The following is a 19151-nucleotide window of genomic DNA, read 5'->3' on the forward strand; positions in this document are numbered from 1 at the left end:
TTCTGTCAACCAGATGTCACTGATGCCTATAATTTTTGGCCAAGCTGAGCTTACCAATGCTAAAAACTCCTCTCCCTTATTCCTGATACTTCTGGCAATTGTGTATATGCATTTCAACATTTCCTTGTACCCACAATTACTCTTGTGTAATATCATTACGAACCATCCAAATTAGAGTACTGTGAAATTACATTCAGTATTGCATAATTATTTCTGTACATGTTCATTTTTTATTCAGGGTCACATGAATGCTTGATTTGGGGGGGGGGGGGGGAGTGTATACATGTATGCATCCTCCAACTAATATCTCTAGTTTCCCTGGTTTTGAACTTCTAAACTCTTACTAAACAACATATTCTCCAAACATCTAATTCCAAGCCCATTTAAATGTAGTCCATCAAGCATATATAAGTCTTTCATTCATCAAATTCACTTATACATCTAAAAACTACACACCATTCCTCTTGTACAATCTTCTCATTAGCAATCATGGCCCTTTTTCTCGACTAATCTATCATACCAAGGCAGCACTCATAATCTTTACTTCCTTACTCTTCATTTTTGCTTATTTCAACAACTCTTTCATATCTTCTTAAATTGCATATTTCTTCCCTTTCAAATCATTTGTTCCTGCCATAATAACCATTCTTTCACTTGTCCCTTCTGCAAACTAACAGACTAACTAACTTCCTCATCATCATCATCATCAAATTCCTGCCATGTACCCTCAAGGGGTGTACAGGATATGACAGTACTACATGAAAAAATTACATCATTACTAACTTCCTATCTACAATTTTCCTCCAAATCAGTCTGTTACTTGTCAAGACTCCAACATTATCAGATTTTATATTTCTATCCTCTAAGGCACTTTGTACCATATCAATCCACCTATATCTTGGTCTTCCTCTCAGTCGTTTTCCTGCCAACCTGGCAGAGAACACTTGTTTTGCTAATCTTTCCTCTCCCATTCTATTTAAGTGACCATACCACCTGAGATTAGCTCTGCTAACGTATTCCTGGATGCTGACAATGTCAAGTTCTTTCCTAATATCCTCATTTTTAATATGATATTGCCATTGATGCCATCTGTTCACGCCTCTAATCTTTCTCAGGACTCTCATATCTGCGGTCTCTAGTCTTTGGTCAAGTGTTTTACTTCTGACCCAGCTCTTAGATTCATAAGTTAAAACTGGTATAAAACTAACTTCCTTTATCTTTATAAAGAAGGTTAGTTTGGAGAAGAGATAAGTGAAACAATAATTGTTATGGCAGGAAAAAATTATTTGAAAGGGAAAAAATATACAATTTAAAGAGATATGAAATGAAGAATGGTGAGAAGATTAGTGTTTAAGAAGTTTTCATTTCATTTCATTTTAAGAAATTTAAGTATTCATGATGGAAGATACTAAAGCACAAATTATTTGAGTACTATAAGTTTTCTCTAATGAAGAAGATGAATGAAAAGTACTATTATCAGCAAAAATATGGATATGACTTGAGTTTAGAGAGAGAGGTAGTCACTAATGTATAGGAGGAAGAGTACTGGTAAGCATACGGAACCCTGGACTCTCCAGCAATGAAAAAGAAATATGATGAAGAAGCTATCCACACTAATGTTAATATAATCATGGATATTATTTCTGGCCAAAAAGACTGTGATATCACCTACACAGGTTCCACCATCAGGTCTTTATGGGCAAGACTACAAGAACAGTTCCGCGATTGTAACATCCCTATTCCAGAACATTTAAACACTAAAAAATGCAACATCAAAAAGAAAAATCGAATAAAAAGACAGGAAAAATGGAAATAGCTGTTCACGCCCTTGAACAAAAACATACCCTGCAGATCGACAAGGCCACCATAGTAGACAGACAAGACAATGAAACAATGCTTAGAATATCAAAACAATAGCCATAAAATGTGACGCAAACTCTATCAATGTCTACAAGCCCTACATAATCTCCAAAGTTTGGAAGCTCCACAACATAAAATTGAGGTCAAAACCCCGACAATAGGCGATAACACAAACACTTCAAAAGCAGAAGCACTTAACCGACCTGACATAGCATCCAGTTCCTCCATGTGTTCAGATGAAGACCAAGCATAGTCGAAAAGGACCGCACCCCATCAACCTCCTTTCCCACAACCTCCCCTCTAAAAATCAGTTGCTGTTTTCAACCCCTTTCACCCTTTCCCACCATATATAAACATAAAAAAAAAACTCCACCCATCCCTAATAATATAATATATATGTATATTATTCAATAAACCCAGGTTTTTTCCATTTCTATTTTAATTCTCCCACATTGCCAAAACCCCTCCCACACACACAGTAATTTGCACATCGCAGAAAGAAGAAAAGCCACAACACCCAAAAAAAGGTATGTGTAAATTTCTCTTCCTTTATGCTACATATATTTATTGGTAAATATACATCTACAATGCCCTAAGAATCCATGAGTAAAAAGCCAATGACATTTAAACAGGGGCACACCTAAACAGAAACAGGCAAAATAGCCGTAAATATAATAGTTAATATAATATAATTGATTGGTAGAGCCTCTGTTAGTAATGGTTTGCAAAAAGTTAAGCAAATTCGAGCGCGATTAGTAGTTGTAAGGGGTTCAATCGTTCAATGCTGTTGGCACGCTCTCCCTCGATGAGTCTTTGAACTCCCTGGAGGTGTCACATAATAATAATAATAATAATAATAATGAACAACCAGAGAGGAAGCTGACAATCCAATCACAATGCAGGAAGTAAGAGGCCATCTTACAGCTCAGTAAGATGGCCTCTGCCAGACACAGTCAAATGCCTCGGAATTACTGACCATATGTCTTTCAAAACTTTTCCATGGTCTGTGTTCAACAGTGGTAAAGTTAGCAATAAGGCCTGCTGAAGAACGACAGATGGCAGAATTCATATTGATCACTAATTAATTGACAGATTTTGAGGTTAGTGACCTCTGTCATTTTCAAGGGTACTGAGGTGAGGGTAATCAGATGAGAGTTTGATGGCTGACTTTAATCTCCCTTTTTTAGGAAAAGGCTGGATAAGTACTTCCATGCCATTGGGTAGATGCCATATTAAGCTTTTATTGGTAGTTCTGGTGCATGCTTTTAGTACAAATGAAGAGACACTTCCTCTGATGAAAGATCAGAGGAAGCATACTGTGAGCAGTTTGCGATATAGTAGATGATTTACCTTGTTCATCTATACAAGAGCTGAAGGAAAAGACTGACATCAAAAATGTTCTAGTTCACATTTGGTAATGTATGTTACTATATGGTTATGGAAGGGAAAGAAAATAGAAATGGCAGAAATTAAGTTCAACAGCCTTATCGAGTGAACAGGAAGACTTCGGCTGCCATTTGGGCATGAAACAAGCTTCTGCATTTGGCCCTTACAAAGTCTGCTTTGTTTTTGACTTTCTTATGCTCGTTTCATGGTGTATTGTAGGCTGAGAAAGAAACTGAAGTTTCTGAGTTGAGTCATTATGAATATATGCTAAATTTTATTTTGGACTGCTTGATACGGCTGTTAATGAGAAGTATTTCAGTTATTTGGTTAGAACAGGTGTCTGAATCAAGAGAGCAGAAACAGCAAGCAGACCACTAAAAGAGGCACAGAAATCCCAGAGGTCATCCCAGTTGGCACAAGGGTAGTGCTATACAGAATGTGAGGTTGAGATTAGCTGAGAGAGGAACAATGCATTAAAAAAAGAAATTAGGATAAAGTTATGATTGGAACTGTCAAATAGAAAGTAAACCCTTGGAAGGAGAGCTAATTAAGAAAATAAAAAGGCCATGTTGGGAGAATTATGAGGATTATTTAGTATTCGGATTGGCAAGTGAACAATTTGTTAGATCAGGAGCAGGGCTTGAAAAAAAAAACTCGTTTGCTCATTTGTGATGGATGGGGAAAAAATAAATAAAAATCAGAAGGCAAGTTCTAGTTTAATCATCAGTTTTATTTATACAATGTCAATTCCAAGGCATGTTTATGTCCATTTTCATTTTTTTTTATCTTACTTATCACTCCTACTGAGACATGCTCAACATCACAAATGCTTGTTTTTTCAATTATCCCTGATTCTATAATGAAATATGACCAATAACAGGATAGGACATGCATGCATACATCATTTTATCTTTAGAGAGGCATACTGCAGAGCAAACTGTAACCTGCACATCTGCTTATTGTCTTGGTTATTAAATCTTTGAGAGTTGAGAAAGAAGTATGACAGATTTCTTTGTTTTCCCAGAATATATAATTTCTTTATACTGATTCCAAAAACATAACCTTAAGGTTTTTGGATTATTTTTTTTCCCTTTCTTGATATTAATTGTTCATTATTTCATGCCGCTAATAATCTGTATGATTTTTTTTACATAATCTATATAGACTAAAGTCACACCAAAATATTGTTAATTATATATGATGAATCACTTTCAATACTGATACTGCTTTCTCGTCATATTATATCAATGATAATATTTGTATCAATTTTTTATAAACCAATGAATGCCACTTACAATTATCTGGGCTTCATAAGTCCGCTCAGTGAGAAGTGGACATAGCTCAAACAGGACAGGCACGAGCAGCTATAAGAACTATAAATTGTATTTTATAGGGTTAAAATGTTAAGGAAAACTATGAAGATGCTGTATTGTGTGATTATTGAGTGTAAGGACCTGTGGATGCAAGTGTTGGATCCTCATTAACAAAAGGAAACGCTATGTTAAGGAAAACTATGAAGATGCTGTATTGTGTGATTATCGAGTGTAAGGACCTGTAGATGCAAGTGTTGGACCCTCATTAACAAAAGGAAACAAGCAGAAGTTGAGCCAACTGGATTATTTCAGATAAAGCATGATAGCCATCCATACGGATTGTTTCAGAAATATATACAGTATATTCAAACAGAGATGGCAGCTGAACAGCCTGTTGAACACAGAGGATGGAAGCAGATGCTTTGAAATGGTATAGACACATCCAGAGAATGAAAAAAGAATTATGACTATTAAGAATTATGAATTGGTCACCTCTCTGGAAAAAGAGGAAGACCAAGGGCTATGTGGAAAGGGACCATTACAAGAACAATGGAGAAAAAAGGCTTATAGGATGAGGACTGGAGGAATTGTGGGGAGTGGAGTCTGAGAATAGGCAGCTGCTGACAAGTAGAAAGCATGCAAAAAGCAAGCACGTTTTTATATCTTTAATATACACCCTCTGTCCAAAAAGAAACCGAACTTTTGAGAGAAAATAAAACACAGGCCAATTATAATTATTCAAATCATTTATTTCAATCAATATATTCTCCCTCAGCTTCGATAGAGCATTTAGCAAAGTCAATTAATTCATTAAATTATTTTTTTTTATATTGGTTTTTGGTATACTGCTGAGGGTCGTGGTTACTGCCGCTTGAATGTTTTCAATAGTTTCTCTTCCCTCGAAATGAAGTCGAGGGAAGAGAAAGAAGTCACAGGGTGCTAATCAGGTGAATACAGTGAGTGATTCAAAACACAAACTTGGTTTTTGCTCTAAAACTGTCTCACAACTTTCGAACAATGAGATGATGCATTATCGTGCAAAAGTAATGAGATGCCTGCATCATGATATTCATGCCGTACGTGACGAATTCTCACTAACAATCGCTTCAAAACTTCGAGATAAAACTCACCATTGACTATTTGGCCAGCCAGAATGAATTCTTTGTGGATAATGTCCTTGGAATCGAATAAACAAATCAGCATTGTCTTCACTTTTGACTTCTCCAAACGTTTTTTTTTTTTGATGCCCCTCTTCTGGTAGTCTCCACTCAGCACTCTGGTGCCTTGTTTCAGGCTCATACTCAAAACACCATATTTTGTCACCAGTAACGATCGTTTCAAGGAAGTTTCAGTCCTTAGCGGTTTTAATGAAGTCCTTGTAGTATTCAATTCGATACCTTTTTTGATCAGCAGTCAACTTGTGGGGAATAAATTGCAAATTCAATTTATGAAGGCCCAAACTCTTGATCAAAATGTTGTTCACAATTGATTTTGGAATCCCCAATTCATCTTCAATCAATCTCACAGACGATTTTGGCTTTCTTTGATGAAATCACACACTTTTTGGATGTTAAGTTCACTCGGTCCAGTTTTCGGAAGCCTGGCTTTTCGTAGTCCTCAAGCATCTCACGACTACGTTGAAATCGCTTAAACCACTCGTAAACTTGAGTAAGGGATAAGCATTCATCACAGTATGCTTTTTGAAGAATTTCATGTGTTTCAGTAAAAGTTTTACCAAGTTTAACACAAAAGTCAATCACAGCTCTCTGTTTGAAACTCAATTTCCAACCGTTTGTCAAAACACACTGTCACTCTTGGCACTATAGCTCGGCTTCTAATGAAATACAGGGTGTTCGGGATAAATTTGACAGTTTCGTAAGTAAAAAGAAAATCTTCTTTGTATCTATTAAATTTAATGAATTGACAAAAAAACATTACAGGCAGAGTTAATTACAATACTATCAACAAGATTTACTCAAAATAACCACCATTAGCATCGATCACAGCTTCAATTCTGCTTCGGAACCTCGAACAAGCTGATGCTACAGTCTCCCTGGGAAGGGCCGCAAAAACTGTTTTAATTTTATCCATTAACTGGGCTTTTGTATTACTGGAAGTGCGATTGGTGTCTTTTTCAACTGCGCCCCATACAAAATAATCCATGGGGTTAAGGTCTGGGGAGTTTGGAGGCCAAACATTTGGACTGGTGAAGTCGAAATTTTCAGACAACCATTTTTGACTTTTCCCAGAGGTGTGGCAAGGGGCCGAATCCTGCTGCCATACATACGGCCTACCATTGGCTACCCTTGTTATCCAGGGCTTGACTACAGTTAGCAACTCCACGAACAATGCCAGGGTTCTTCAACACCTGTTCCTGCAGATTTGCGAGGAATTCTGCTGTACGAACGCAATCAGATCGTCTGCTAGGGATCTTTCTTCTTGCTACATCCTCGTAGTCACCATTGCAAGTCTCTAGTTCATGCCTGATTGTTTTTACTGTATTCAGGGAGCATTGGGCAGCAGTCGTAATATCCTTATTTTGATGGCGGGCACGAATCATCATGATACAAGTTATTCTCTTCCATGATTCAGGTGGGTTCCAGCTATCCATCCTTTCTGACATCTTGTATATGAATGAAGAAGGGTCCAAACTTTTAAATGAAGAGAAGTGTGTGTTAATACATGTAACTTACGGAAAAATATAATTAATTATAAATATGTCAAATTTATCCTGAACACCCTGTAAATGTCATAAACAGTTGACACAACACTAATGAAAGTTGCAGCTTTTGAGAACAAAAAGATACAACAAGCAGCACCACTAGTTTCTTCTATTTTCGAAAAGTTCAGTTTCTTTTTGGACAGAGGGTGTAGATATCTATGTGGTGCTACCTAAAAGTTTGGGGGATTTGAATAGCGTGTGCAAACTTGTTATAATATGGCTTTCTGCCGCTATAAGGGATGAACTGTATCCTTTGTGAATTCGTATGTCAACAGCCAGCAAGCTGAGAGGCTTCATTCTTCGGTTACATGTTTTTGTAATTAATGTCGCATTTTAGTAGTTTGGCGATATTCTTCTCCAACTGAAATGGTGGATTTTAAGGAACAAAGAATTTGCATCCAATTTTGCTTCAACCTAAAAAAAAACGAAACCCACCAAAGCATTTAGTGGGTTTCATTTTCAAAAAAAAAAAAAAAAGTACATCAAGTTCACAGAAATGTCAAGTCAATGTTGATTTTTTTTTGATATCCAAATGTCCAGACAAGTATGGAAGAACAATGACCTATGAAACAACGACTCATGAAAGACAGTTCCTGGCTTCCAAAAACACAACAGTCACCCTCTCCCATTCACCTAACTTTGTCCCCTGTGACTTTTTCCTCAAAATGAAATTCTGCCTGAAAGAGTGTTCTGATATGATTGAGGAGATCAAAGCAGAATTGCAGGAGGTGCTCAACAGTCACACTTGAGGTCTTTACAGGGATGCATGAAATCATAGAAAAACCTCCCGATCACTATATACATACCCAAAGGGCCTACTTCAAAGGAGATAGTGGAAACTATGAGTAATTTTATTTTTTTTTTTATGATAAAATTCCCTGAACGTTTTTTGGTTAGCACTACGTATATACACCAATTACATATTCTGTGTTATATTTTATGAACTGAATGAACCTGTTCATTGCTTATGGTTGTGTATCACTGAAAAGATATACGACTTTCATCTTTGCATGCCACACTGATAACTACACTACTGTATAAGTAGTTAATGGTGATTTACATATACAGGGTGTCCCTGAATTCACGGCCCAAACGTGAGGGGATGGTAGTACACACTGAAACCACCAATATTTGTCATAGAATATGCGGCCGCAAAACTCAGCACAGTGCCGGTAGGGGTTGCAGACGAGGCGGCATGGTTTTAAAGCGCTGGATCGGCCAAACCCCGGTATCTCAGTGTCGACCGGACACGAGATGGAGCAGTTTACGAATGCAGAGAAAGCTGATATGCACCTGATGTATGGCGTAGCTGAAGGCAATGGTAGAAGAGCAGACTGTACCGTGAGCGATATCCTATGCGCTGTGTGCCTGATCATAAAATGTTGGAGCGACTGTACCATCAGCTGTGTGAGGCAATCATTCCACATCAGCCGACATGATGCCGGATGAGCACGGACAGTCAGAACACAAGGACATCTTGTGTATGGTGACAGATAACCCAGGTACAAGCACACGATCTGCCCGCCCGGAGACTGGGTGTGCATTGGAAGTGTCTGGCTAATACTGCATAAAGAAGGGCTACACCCCTATCACTTGCAGCAAGTGCAGGCATTGACAGCTGTTGATTATCCCCTGCACATGGATTTCGCCCAGTGGTTCCTGCAGCAAAGTATCATACAGCCCGATTCCCCGCTCATGTGCTATTTATGGATGAATCAACTTCTCAGGTGAAGGCATAGTCAATGTCCATAATGCGCATTTGTGGGAGGCCCAGAACCCCCATGGTCTATGTCCACAGTCAAACCAGCAACGGTTTGCCATCAATGTCTGGGGTGGGGATCATGCATGACTACTTAATTGGACCCTACCTACTGCTGGACCGCCTCGATGGGCAAATGTCCCATATTTTTTTGCAACAGGTTTTGCGGGAATTGCTTCAGGATGTTCAAGTCTCCATCCGCTTCCACATGTGGTTCCAGCATGAACGTGCGTCAGCATCTTAATGCCACATTTGGGAACCGATGGATTGGGCGTAGTGGTCTCTTCCCGTGGCCTCACAGATCGCCCGATCTTTCATGTCTTGATTTCTTTCTGTGGGGACATTTGAAGAGTGTCATGTACGAGATGCCCATGCAGTCCGCAGAGGATCTGGTAGCCCAACTGTCCATCACAGCCGGCAATGTGCGCAGCAAGCCCGGTGTTTATGAGCAGGTATGCCAATCACTACTCAGTCGTTGTGCCGTGTGTATTACCACTGGTGGGGGACGTTTGAGCATTTGTTGTAATGATCTCCAATAAATGTCACTCTGGAAACCTGTGTCTGTCCTTCATTTCCAACTCCTCACTGTGTTTGGGGCATATTCTATAACAAATATTGGTGTTTTGGTGTGTACTACCATCCTCTCATGTTTGGGCCATGAATTTAGGGACACCATGTATAGTACATATGATCAACATTGCCAGTTACACAGGGCAAAAATTAATCACAGCATTAACAAAAACTTATGACTTCCCTGGGATTAGGATTGCCATTGTTGTTAACTGAGTTTATGGCATAAGCAACTAAGGGTAGCCAATGTGTTTTCTGAAAGCTATGTATTCTTCTGGCTGGTTTGCCTGTTTGGTGGGATAAAAAAAAAACATAGACTTTCTGGAAGGAAGAATATCTTCCACATCATAAGAGACTGATTAACAGGAACAGAATTAATTGAACAAGTGACTATATATTAGGCAACCATGGATTTCCTCTCAGGCTGACACACCTGAGAAGTGAAATATTTGCTTGACTGGTGAGACAGCACAAAAATGTTTCCAGCTCTGATCATGAGCAATAACAAATAATTTGGCTTTCAACTTGATATATGAAGTTAGGAAGTGGAGTCAGTGCAAGTTATGAACAATGAATCCTCTAAGGTAGATATTTTCACAGTTTGGGTAGGTAGACTGTATGAAATCAACTTTCAGAGATAAATAAACAAATTCAGCATGGCTCTCTGAATCAGGAGTGCAATAAAGGCAGCATAAAGGAGAGCTATACAGTGAGACAAGGAAAGTTTGAGCCAGAGCAGACTGCATAGAGGGGATGCCAGATTTAATAACATTTGGAAAGGAATGTCCAATCTGACAAAAGTACACGTTTCACCCTCCTTGTAAAATGCATCATTCATGATACTGTAGCAGGGTTAGTGGAACTGATCTGATTAACAGGAACAGAATTAAATGAATGTAATTGTATACTCAAGAAAATGGAAAATGTGACATGGAAATAAAAGAAAGAATTAACAAAAGAAAATATGCCTTTTATAGCAAGAAAAATTTGTTTATTAATAAAATGAATAAAAATCTAATTAAGTGCTATATTTGGAGTATGACCTTATATGGGTCAGAAACATGGACAATTAGGAAGAAAGAAGCTAAAATGTTGGAGGCATCTGAAATGTGGTTATGGAGAAGAATGGAGAAAATAAAGTGGACTGAAAAAATCACCAATGAAGAAGTATTACAAAGAGTTGAAGAAGAAAGGAATTTACTAAAGACCATAAGAAGAAGAAAGCATAACTAGATAGGACATTGAAACTGAAAAGAATGATAGAAGGGAAAATTGAAGGAAAGTGACCAAGAGGAAGAAGACGACTAACGATGCTTGATGATATAATGGGAACAAGAAGATATCAGGAAATGAAGGAGGAAGCAAGAGACAGAGGAAATTGGGAGAAGAGAATCTGCTGAGTTATACCATTGGACCTGTCAAGAGACAGAACACTGATGATGATGATGAATTGTATACTAGGCAACCATGGATTTTCTCTCAGGCTGACACACCTTACAGAGGAGAACAGTTTTGGGATTCAGTTAGGAACAACAGATTGGATTCTGATGCCTGCAAGTGGTGTTTGCACATCATTAATATTTGTATTGAAATTTTGATTTTTTTTAGCTGTACATATATATTATTTTTTTTAATAACCCAGCAACACTAACATTTATTTTATCTTTCATGGCTGACACAATGCTGGAAACTTAGAGAGCAGGGATATACAGCAGAGGTGAAAGTACTTATGCTGATAACTAGCACAGTGGGAGTCTTCTGACCCTATTCCAAGAATGCTTGGAAAGTGCTATACTCACTCTGTACAGGCATGATCTGGCACTACTAACAGCAACAGTATTATTATGTATATTATATATGTATTCAACATGTTAAAAATCTTTATATTCCTGAGGAAACATGCTATAATATGTAGTAAAGTACCTAAATTAAAAAACACTTGATTGTAATACAGTTATACTGAATTTAAAGTATTTAATAACAAGCAAAAGCATGTTAAAGCTCCTCAATATCCTTAAGGAGCCTTAAAGTTCTACTAATCTTTTCTAACACCATTCATTTGTACGCCTTTCAGTGCATATGATATCCTCAACAGCCTTCTATAACACCACATTTAGTTAGTATTTATTATCTCTAGATGTGTTTATTACCCTCAATATCAACATGAGTGGTTTAGACTACATGTTCATATGAAATCTTGTTACTGGGAAATAAATATTTGAAAGTGTACAATTAATTTTAGAACATCCTATATGCAATTTCTTTATATCGATTGTATAAATGTAACCTAATGTTTTTCGAATGTTTTCTCAGTTGCCACCATGTCATGTGATATCATTAGCCTTGTTTTCCAAGCTAATCAGAACTCAGCAAACTCACTGATGTAGCCAAATATGTGTAGACATAAGGATTTTATTCTCTTGACTTTTTATATTGATTTTGAATGTTTTCACCCTCATCATTTGTTTACAATGGCAGAGAAAAAATTGAATTTCTTGTGAAAATGATTCAAGATATACTATTTCATACTTTGTTAGAACTAAAAAAGTGTGTTTGTAAATGATGTATCATTATTATATAATAAATTGTCATGTATCACTGATAAAAGGCATGAGTCCTTCATGTCTCATACTGATAAACACACTAATATACAAATAGTTAACATGTTTGCTTCAACACTCATATAGTTACACAAGATAAAAATTATCCATAACATTAAAAAGCTTATAAAATGAACATGCTATTATTATGATTCAGGCCACCATTGTGAGAGGCCCATCCTAGAAAACAAAATATCATACAGCTCAAACTCACTGACCATTCATGCTCTCACCACTCTATCAGACAATGCAGTCCATGGTTCAACCGCCCTCCATGCAAAGTTTCTTTCATAACTTCCACGAATGGCCTCTTGTGCTCACTCCTTTCCCCTGTTCCAGCAAACAAAAGAACTCCCCCAGTGTCAACCCTGTAACTATCTCTCAACAGTTTAAAAGTCTCAATCATATCACCCCTCCTTCTATCTACCAAACTCTAAAGTCCACATTCTCTCGGTCGATCCTCATAACTAACATAGTACAGTCCTGAAAGCATCTTTATTATCTGCCTCTGCACTCTTTCTACAGTTAATTTATTTCCTTCAAATCCCGGGAATCAAATTTGACAACAATAGTCTAAATATGGTGTGATCAGGGCTTTATACAACTCTTATCTCTGCAGGTCAGCATTCTTCTCAGTATGGCAGCAATCCTCTGGGTTACCTTCACCACCTTTACAATATGTTACCTGAATTTCAGGTTTCTATCAATCATCTCCCTTGCCTCCCCTACTTCTTCCAGTACAGTTCCTCCGATGGGAGTATGCAGCCTCCCATCAATGTACCCCAAACTTCAAGACTTCACATTTAGCTGCATTAATATGATATCCCCCCCCCATTCATTTGCCCATCTGTCCAATTTATTCAAATCCTCTTGCAGGGCTGCCACATCTGCACTATTACTAATAACCCTTCCTAGCTTCACATCTGGAAACTGAATATCCCCCTTGCAATCCACTGACAATATCATTGATATAAAGGTTAAACAATACAGGTCCCAGTACTGAGCCCTGTGGGACCCCACTTGTAACCTTCTGCCTCCTTGATATCGCTCCCCTACATAACTCTCAGATACATATCAGACCCATCCATATGTTCACTGGGCATCCACAGATGCCGTACAGTCACTCTGATGTTTGGTGATGTACCACACCAGGCCTTGCCATGTAGTCCTGCTGTATGCTTTTCTAGAGGCTTCAACTCTCTGAAGACCAGTCACTCCACACACATACCCCATCAACCCATCTCATTAACGGTCTACCCTATCCCTCTTTTTCAAGGAACTTTACCTTCTTTTTACTGTTCTGAGAAGTCCTCCTTCCATCCTTTCAATGTGTCCATCTGTCAGATAGCCTATCAGATAGTAAATGCTAAATCCAGTTCACTAACCTGACATCTAAATCCATGTGCTGCAACTTAAATATCAGCTTATCATGTGGTACCCTATCAAATGCCTTTGTAAAATACAAAAAATGGCAGAATATGCTTTTCCCTCATCAGCCACTCTTATCACTTTATTATAAAAGACAATCATATTGTCTTTTATAATAAATTAAATAACATAAAAACAAGAAGAAACATCTTTACTTACTTACCCCTCCACACAGAACTTTCAAACACAGATATTTCCACCAAACTATTCTACACACTACAAGTTATCATCTTGCTTCTATTATATCAGGCAAGTCAAGGTTGATACCTAACTAATGATGTTTGCCTGACTGGTGAGCAAGCACAAAAAAATTTTTCAAGCCCTGAGTATGTGTTATGATGGACAGCTTTCTTCAGATATCCCCACCAAAGCAGAAATATCCCAGAGATTTGTACATTCACCCACATCTTTACTTACTTATCCTTTCACATGCAACTTGCAAACAGATATTTCCAAACTATTCTACACACTACAAGCTATCATCTGCCCAGGGATTTGTACCTTCACCCACACAGTTTCTTATATTTATAAATGACCTATCACTAACCTCAAACTCTTGTTTTAAAGTATTTTATTCCTCATTTGACAAACTCTGTAATTGCAGGGTAGACTTAAAATAAAATACTTAACACAAATCCTCTAACAGAATGGATATGAAACAAAAACCATCAAGAGAATCCTTAAAATGCCTCCAACTAACAACACAATAAAACAGGATTACAAAAACGCAATCTCGCTTCCTTATATCAAAAATGTTACAGATAAGCTAGCCAAATAAATGAACAAGCACAACATAAAAGTAGCCTTCCTTCCTATGAAAAAAATCTCAAGATTCCTACATCCACCAAAACCACCTCATCATTCTCTTAAAAAACCAGGAGTCTACAAAATCCATTGCTCGTGCGGGATTTGCTACGTAGGATAGACAGGAAGATCTGGAGAAATACGCATGGCTGAACACCAAGAAGACGTACAATATAAAAGAGAACAAAAAACGGGTCTTGCTTTCCATACTACTTCCAATGGACACAATGTACTCTGGCAAAAAACAACGATGTCATACATAGAAAACGACAGTTATATAAGAAAATTTAAAGAAGCTATTAATATGCTAAAAAACCCAACCCAATGCAATAAAAATCAAGGTTTAATTCTCCATCAAGTGAGCTCTAATAAAAAATCTACCTCAATCTGAGCTCGGACTGTATGAACGAGAACAAGAACACGTGACATCTTCCAGTATTGTTCAACGTCAATAACGTTTTATATCTGCATTCTGTTATTTGAGTTTATGAATAGCCAGACGGTTATGATTTGTATTTATTAATTCTCTTGTTTAAACTTTAAGTTATACTATTTATCCCCTGAAGATGTAAATCCTACGATTTACGAAACTTGTCGGGAACTATTATTTCAGTATTTTGTATAACTGAATAATAAAAAATGTGGTGTAATCACCGAAATATATCTTTTAAACTCTGTAGTACTCATTACCCAAACTAAACAATCTTCTGCAATCAATACCTTAAACAGTGATCTCCTTGCCATATTTTGGTGGAGTGAGAATAACCTTGTCAACGTGGTTAACCCTGCCACCAAAACACAATCATATATAATTTTACTAGAAAGACCATCCCTGCACTCACCTTTTTACTAGAAAGACCATCCCTGCACTCACCAAAACACAATCATATATAATTTTACTAGAAAGACCATCCCTGCACTCACCTTTTTCAATGTATACATTTCTCTCCTTGCACCTCTCTCTAACCTCTCTTGGCCTAAGCACATCACATCCATAACCTCCTCTACAACTAAAAAACTAGTCCTTTTCACTGTATAGCTCCTGACATTCCAAAGCAACTGCTTGTACTTCCTCTTTCATTACTCCCATCTCTTTGTTTCAAAACAGTCTTCCCTGCACAGTTTCCCTTTGCAGTTGTTCAAAAATCATAACAGGTTCCTTTTTTCTACAGTCTATTGGTTTTATTATTATTAAACAAGACCTCATGGAGTCAAAGACTCATTTCTGAAACCAATTATTTGTGATACAAAATCCCTCACTATCTAATCAAATGGAAGAACAATTTGCTAGGCTGAAGACTCAGATAACTGAATGTGCAATTATATGGTATTATATCGGAAGTCAGTTGCACACACTAACCCATTCAACCATTGGTCAATTGAAGGTTAGACAAATGAGGGTTCACTGTACTAATTAAGGAAATATGAATCAGCTTTTTAATAAATTTAGTTTAATCCTTTATCCAAGTGTGAGCAAACAAAGTTTGCACCTGAAAGTATCTTCAGGACTGGGGTAAGGTGGTACAACACCAGGGCAACGCGTTGCAAAGGTGGAGGTGGAGCAAGCTACCAACACTCCTATCTCAGTATCTCCTATAATGCAAAACACATCTCCTTGCGGATATGTCTAATGTTATGCATTAAGGGAAGGGCCACTACCCAGACTAGTTTCGACCTTTATTGAAGTCTCTTCAGTGGGAGACTGAAGAGATACCAGGCAGAAGCATTAGCAGGTCATCTCCACATATAGGAGTTGCCAAATGGTGTGCCACCCTTTTTTAATAAATTACTCTGGATTTAGAGAAAGATGTTTAAAGTTTATTTTTCACTTGGTTAGAATATAATAAATTTAGTTTAATCCTTTATCCAAGTGTGAGCAAACAGAATCAGCTTTATTGCCGCTGTTCCTTTTCAATATGCAAAGAATATCTTTCTGATGCCTTTCTATAGATATAAAAATAAGTACTCATATCACAGTGTCATGTCACAATAAAAATTTTATTAATAAATAAAAACTTATTTCAAATTCTATTATTTCAGATAAAGCACTTAAATTTAATAACTAAGCTTTTATGTGACATAAAATTTTAATATATATACAGATAAACTGTGCAAATCAACATTTGAATAGTAAACCAATGTTTGTGATAAGAACTATGTAATATTGAAATAATACAATCCTTGGAATTATATAAAGCTCAGCCATTGTTGCCTTCATGCAATACATCGACAACACTGCACACATTTACATACACATAAGCATATATTTTTCTAATACCAACAAAGACTAGGTTAGCCTATCTCATGTATAGGTAGCAGGAGTTTTTGTCCTACAAACACACAACTCAGAGAGCACACACACAATTAACAGACAAAAATAATGCATATTGGGTGATAGATAATGTACTGCACAGGGTTATATAATCTTGATGATGGACTGTGCTATGTGGTGTACTGGGCATGAAGCAAGTAGTCCTCAGATTCCATGTACATGTATAAATTATTTTTTCCTGAAATATCACTGAAAAGGAAAAGTCTAAAACGATAATTATATACTATAATTCTGCTCCTTCTCAAGCTTTGCTGCAATATTTTAAACTACTTTTTTTCTCTTAATTATAAATTAAAAATTTATATGTTAACACTATTTCTCATGAATTCATCACACCTTTTACTTAACTAATGATTTTATTCTATATTTCAATATATTTGACAAAAGTTTCCATTTCACAAAACTGGTATAAGGCAGAAAAGAAAATCTCATCTACAAACAAACTTAGTTGTCTCGCAATTCATCTGTAAAATTTCTCGACGGTTTTATGCTAGTTTGATGATTAATCATTCCCATCCACCAAACCTGTGTCTAGAAAATATTATTCATAAATGTAAAGGAATAGCTGTTTGTCACATCTTCAGATCGATTGTACATTAACTTGTCCAATATGCTGACAATCTTTTAGGTGCGTGATGTTGTTATTTTTATCGTATATACAAAACAAATCTCATCTTTCAGAAATGTTTCAGTCAACATATTTACTACAAACGGAAACCAACTTCTTCCAGAGAAAACACGCCCACTTAAGACAAACAGTCAATATATATATATATATATTTGTTTTGGTGAAGGTATTTGTCTAGTAAAGGTATTTCACTAGAATTTTTCTGAAATACGAGGCATTTCTTGTATATGTATATATGCAACATAAATGATGAAAACGAAAATATCTAACAAATGTACAACATATCTGACAAGAGCCTGTACAAACCAGCTGAAGATGTAATAACTCACAGTATTCTACATTTGTAGATTGGATGTTCAATCTTTTCAAGAAGGTATACAACAATATAAAGAAAAAATAACCTACACACACCAAACAACATAAAATGAAGTGTTTATTAATAGTGAGTAAAATTTTAACACATACAATTAGACTACATCAGTACACCGAAAATTGCGCATACCTTAACACCCTCCGCCATATTGTTACAAGTAATCTGATAGGAAACGATAAGTAATCTGTACTTCGTTGCTTGATATTAAGTAAATATAAAGTGTAAATGAAACCCAAAATTGACAATTTATTAAATATAAGCAAAAACTGTTGCAATAAGCCATATGTATACATTAATTTATATTAAAGTTACTAAGGAATTTTTATTGTTAATATAATTTCACTATTATCATTTCATCCCAGCATCAAAAATATATATTTATATGTTATAATTTTTATTTTTGCTGCCAGATGGCGCTGCGGTTAGGTATACAACTTAATTAGACAAGATTACGAACTCCCGCCAAATACTTTTGAGCGCCTTTGAGTATCGGTAGCGGTGATGATAGATCGTTCTTGTAGTCTTGAGAAATAATTTGTATAAAGTTGTTCATGCTAAACAGTTAATTTCATTACATAGAACGCGGAGTTTTTCATCACAATTGAAGCATGTGAAATCATCAAACAAGTACTAAATGCTTGATTGACAACGTTGCAGGAATAGCTATCCGTATGATTTGTGTAATTCGTCTTCTCTTGCCCAGTGATTTTAAATGTACTTTTTATATCTGTTTATAAAGAATATATAAATTTTATTTAACAGAAATTCATCTTACAATTCCTTTTATTTCTGAAATTAAGGCAGAAGGAGAATAATCTAGAACATTTTAAATGGCAAAGGTACATGTGTGTAACGTTGTTGTTCTAGATAATCCATCACCATTTTTTAACCCATTTCAGTTTGAAATAACATTCGAATGCATCGAGGATCTTAAGGAAGGTAAGCATTTTAAAACTGACGAAACATTCTCATTAACTCGCTGACGTTTTCATAGTCTAAGATACTAATCATAAGTTTACGTGAACATTTGTTAGTAAATGTTATTCATGGAATTTTGTACATATTCGTTAAACATTTAAACGTGAATTTTAAATATAACAAGTTGTATATCCAAAGAATGGAGTTTCCGCGCGTTAATGCTATATATGCTTGTAATAAAATTATCAGCATTTTTGAAACATTTTCTTTTCCTTACCATTAGGACATGCTAAAGGTGACAGGCTTGACATAGTTTCTCTTGTTGTTTCTTCCCTGGGATCTTAACAGAGTGGAGAACGAAAAATTTTCATTTTTTAGGTCATTTTAGTTTAATTCTCAGATCATGTCATGTAACCCAGCTGCCAGAGCTGTTTTCGACACATTTTGTTGATATTTTC

General features: G+C 36.4%; 2 protein-coding genes across 3 annotated transcripts in view; one reads left to right on the forward strand and one right to left on the reverse strand.

Annotated features, from left to right (window-relative positions):
• Positions 1–18021, reverse strand: part of SH3PX1 (sorting nexin 33-like protein SH3PX1) — a 434063-nt gene extending 416042 nt beyond the window's left edge. Inside the window, exon 1 of one of the 2 annotated variants that reach the window (XM_090401212.1) lies at positions 17905–18021. In XM_090401212.1, coding sequence (XP_090257338.1) covers positions 17905–17922 — 18 coding nt within the window. In that variant the 5' untranslated portion in view covers positions 17923–18021. Of the gene's footprint in view, positions 1–17867 lie in introns of both variants that reach the window. The other variant, XM_090401213.1, reaches the window with a different exon arrangement.
• Positions 18022–18240: 219 nt separating this feature from the next.
• Positions 18241–19151, forward strand: part of asf1 (histone chaperone asf1) — a 65783-nt gene continuing 64872 nt past the window's right edge. Inside the window, exon 1 of the mRNA XM_090401465.1 lies at positions 18241–18714. Within this exon, the coding sequence (XP_090257591.1) occupies positions 18606–18714 (109 nt within the window). The 5' untranslated portion in view covers positions 18241–18605. The remainder of the gene's footprint in view (positions 18715–19151) is intronic.

Source organism: Typopeltis vanoorti, chromosome 12 (assembly GCF_054136105.1).
Source record: "Typopeltis vanoorti isolate ZY-2024b chromosome 12, IOZ_Tvanoo_1.0, whole genome shotgun sequence".
Classification (NCBI taxonomy): domain Eukaryota; kingdom Metazoa; phylum Arthropoda; class Arachnida; order Uropygi; family Thelyphonidae; genus Typopeltis; species Typopeltis vanoorti.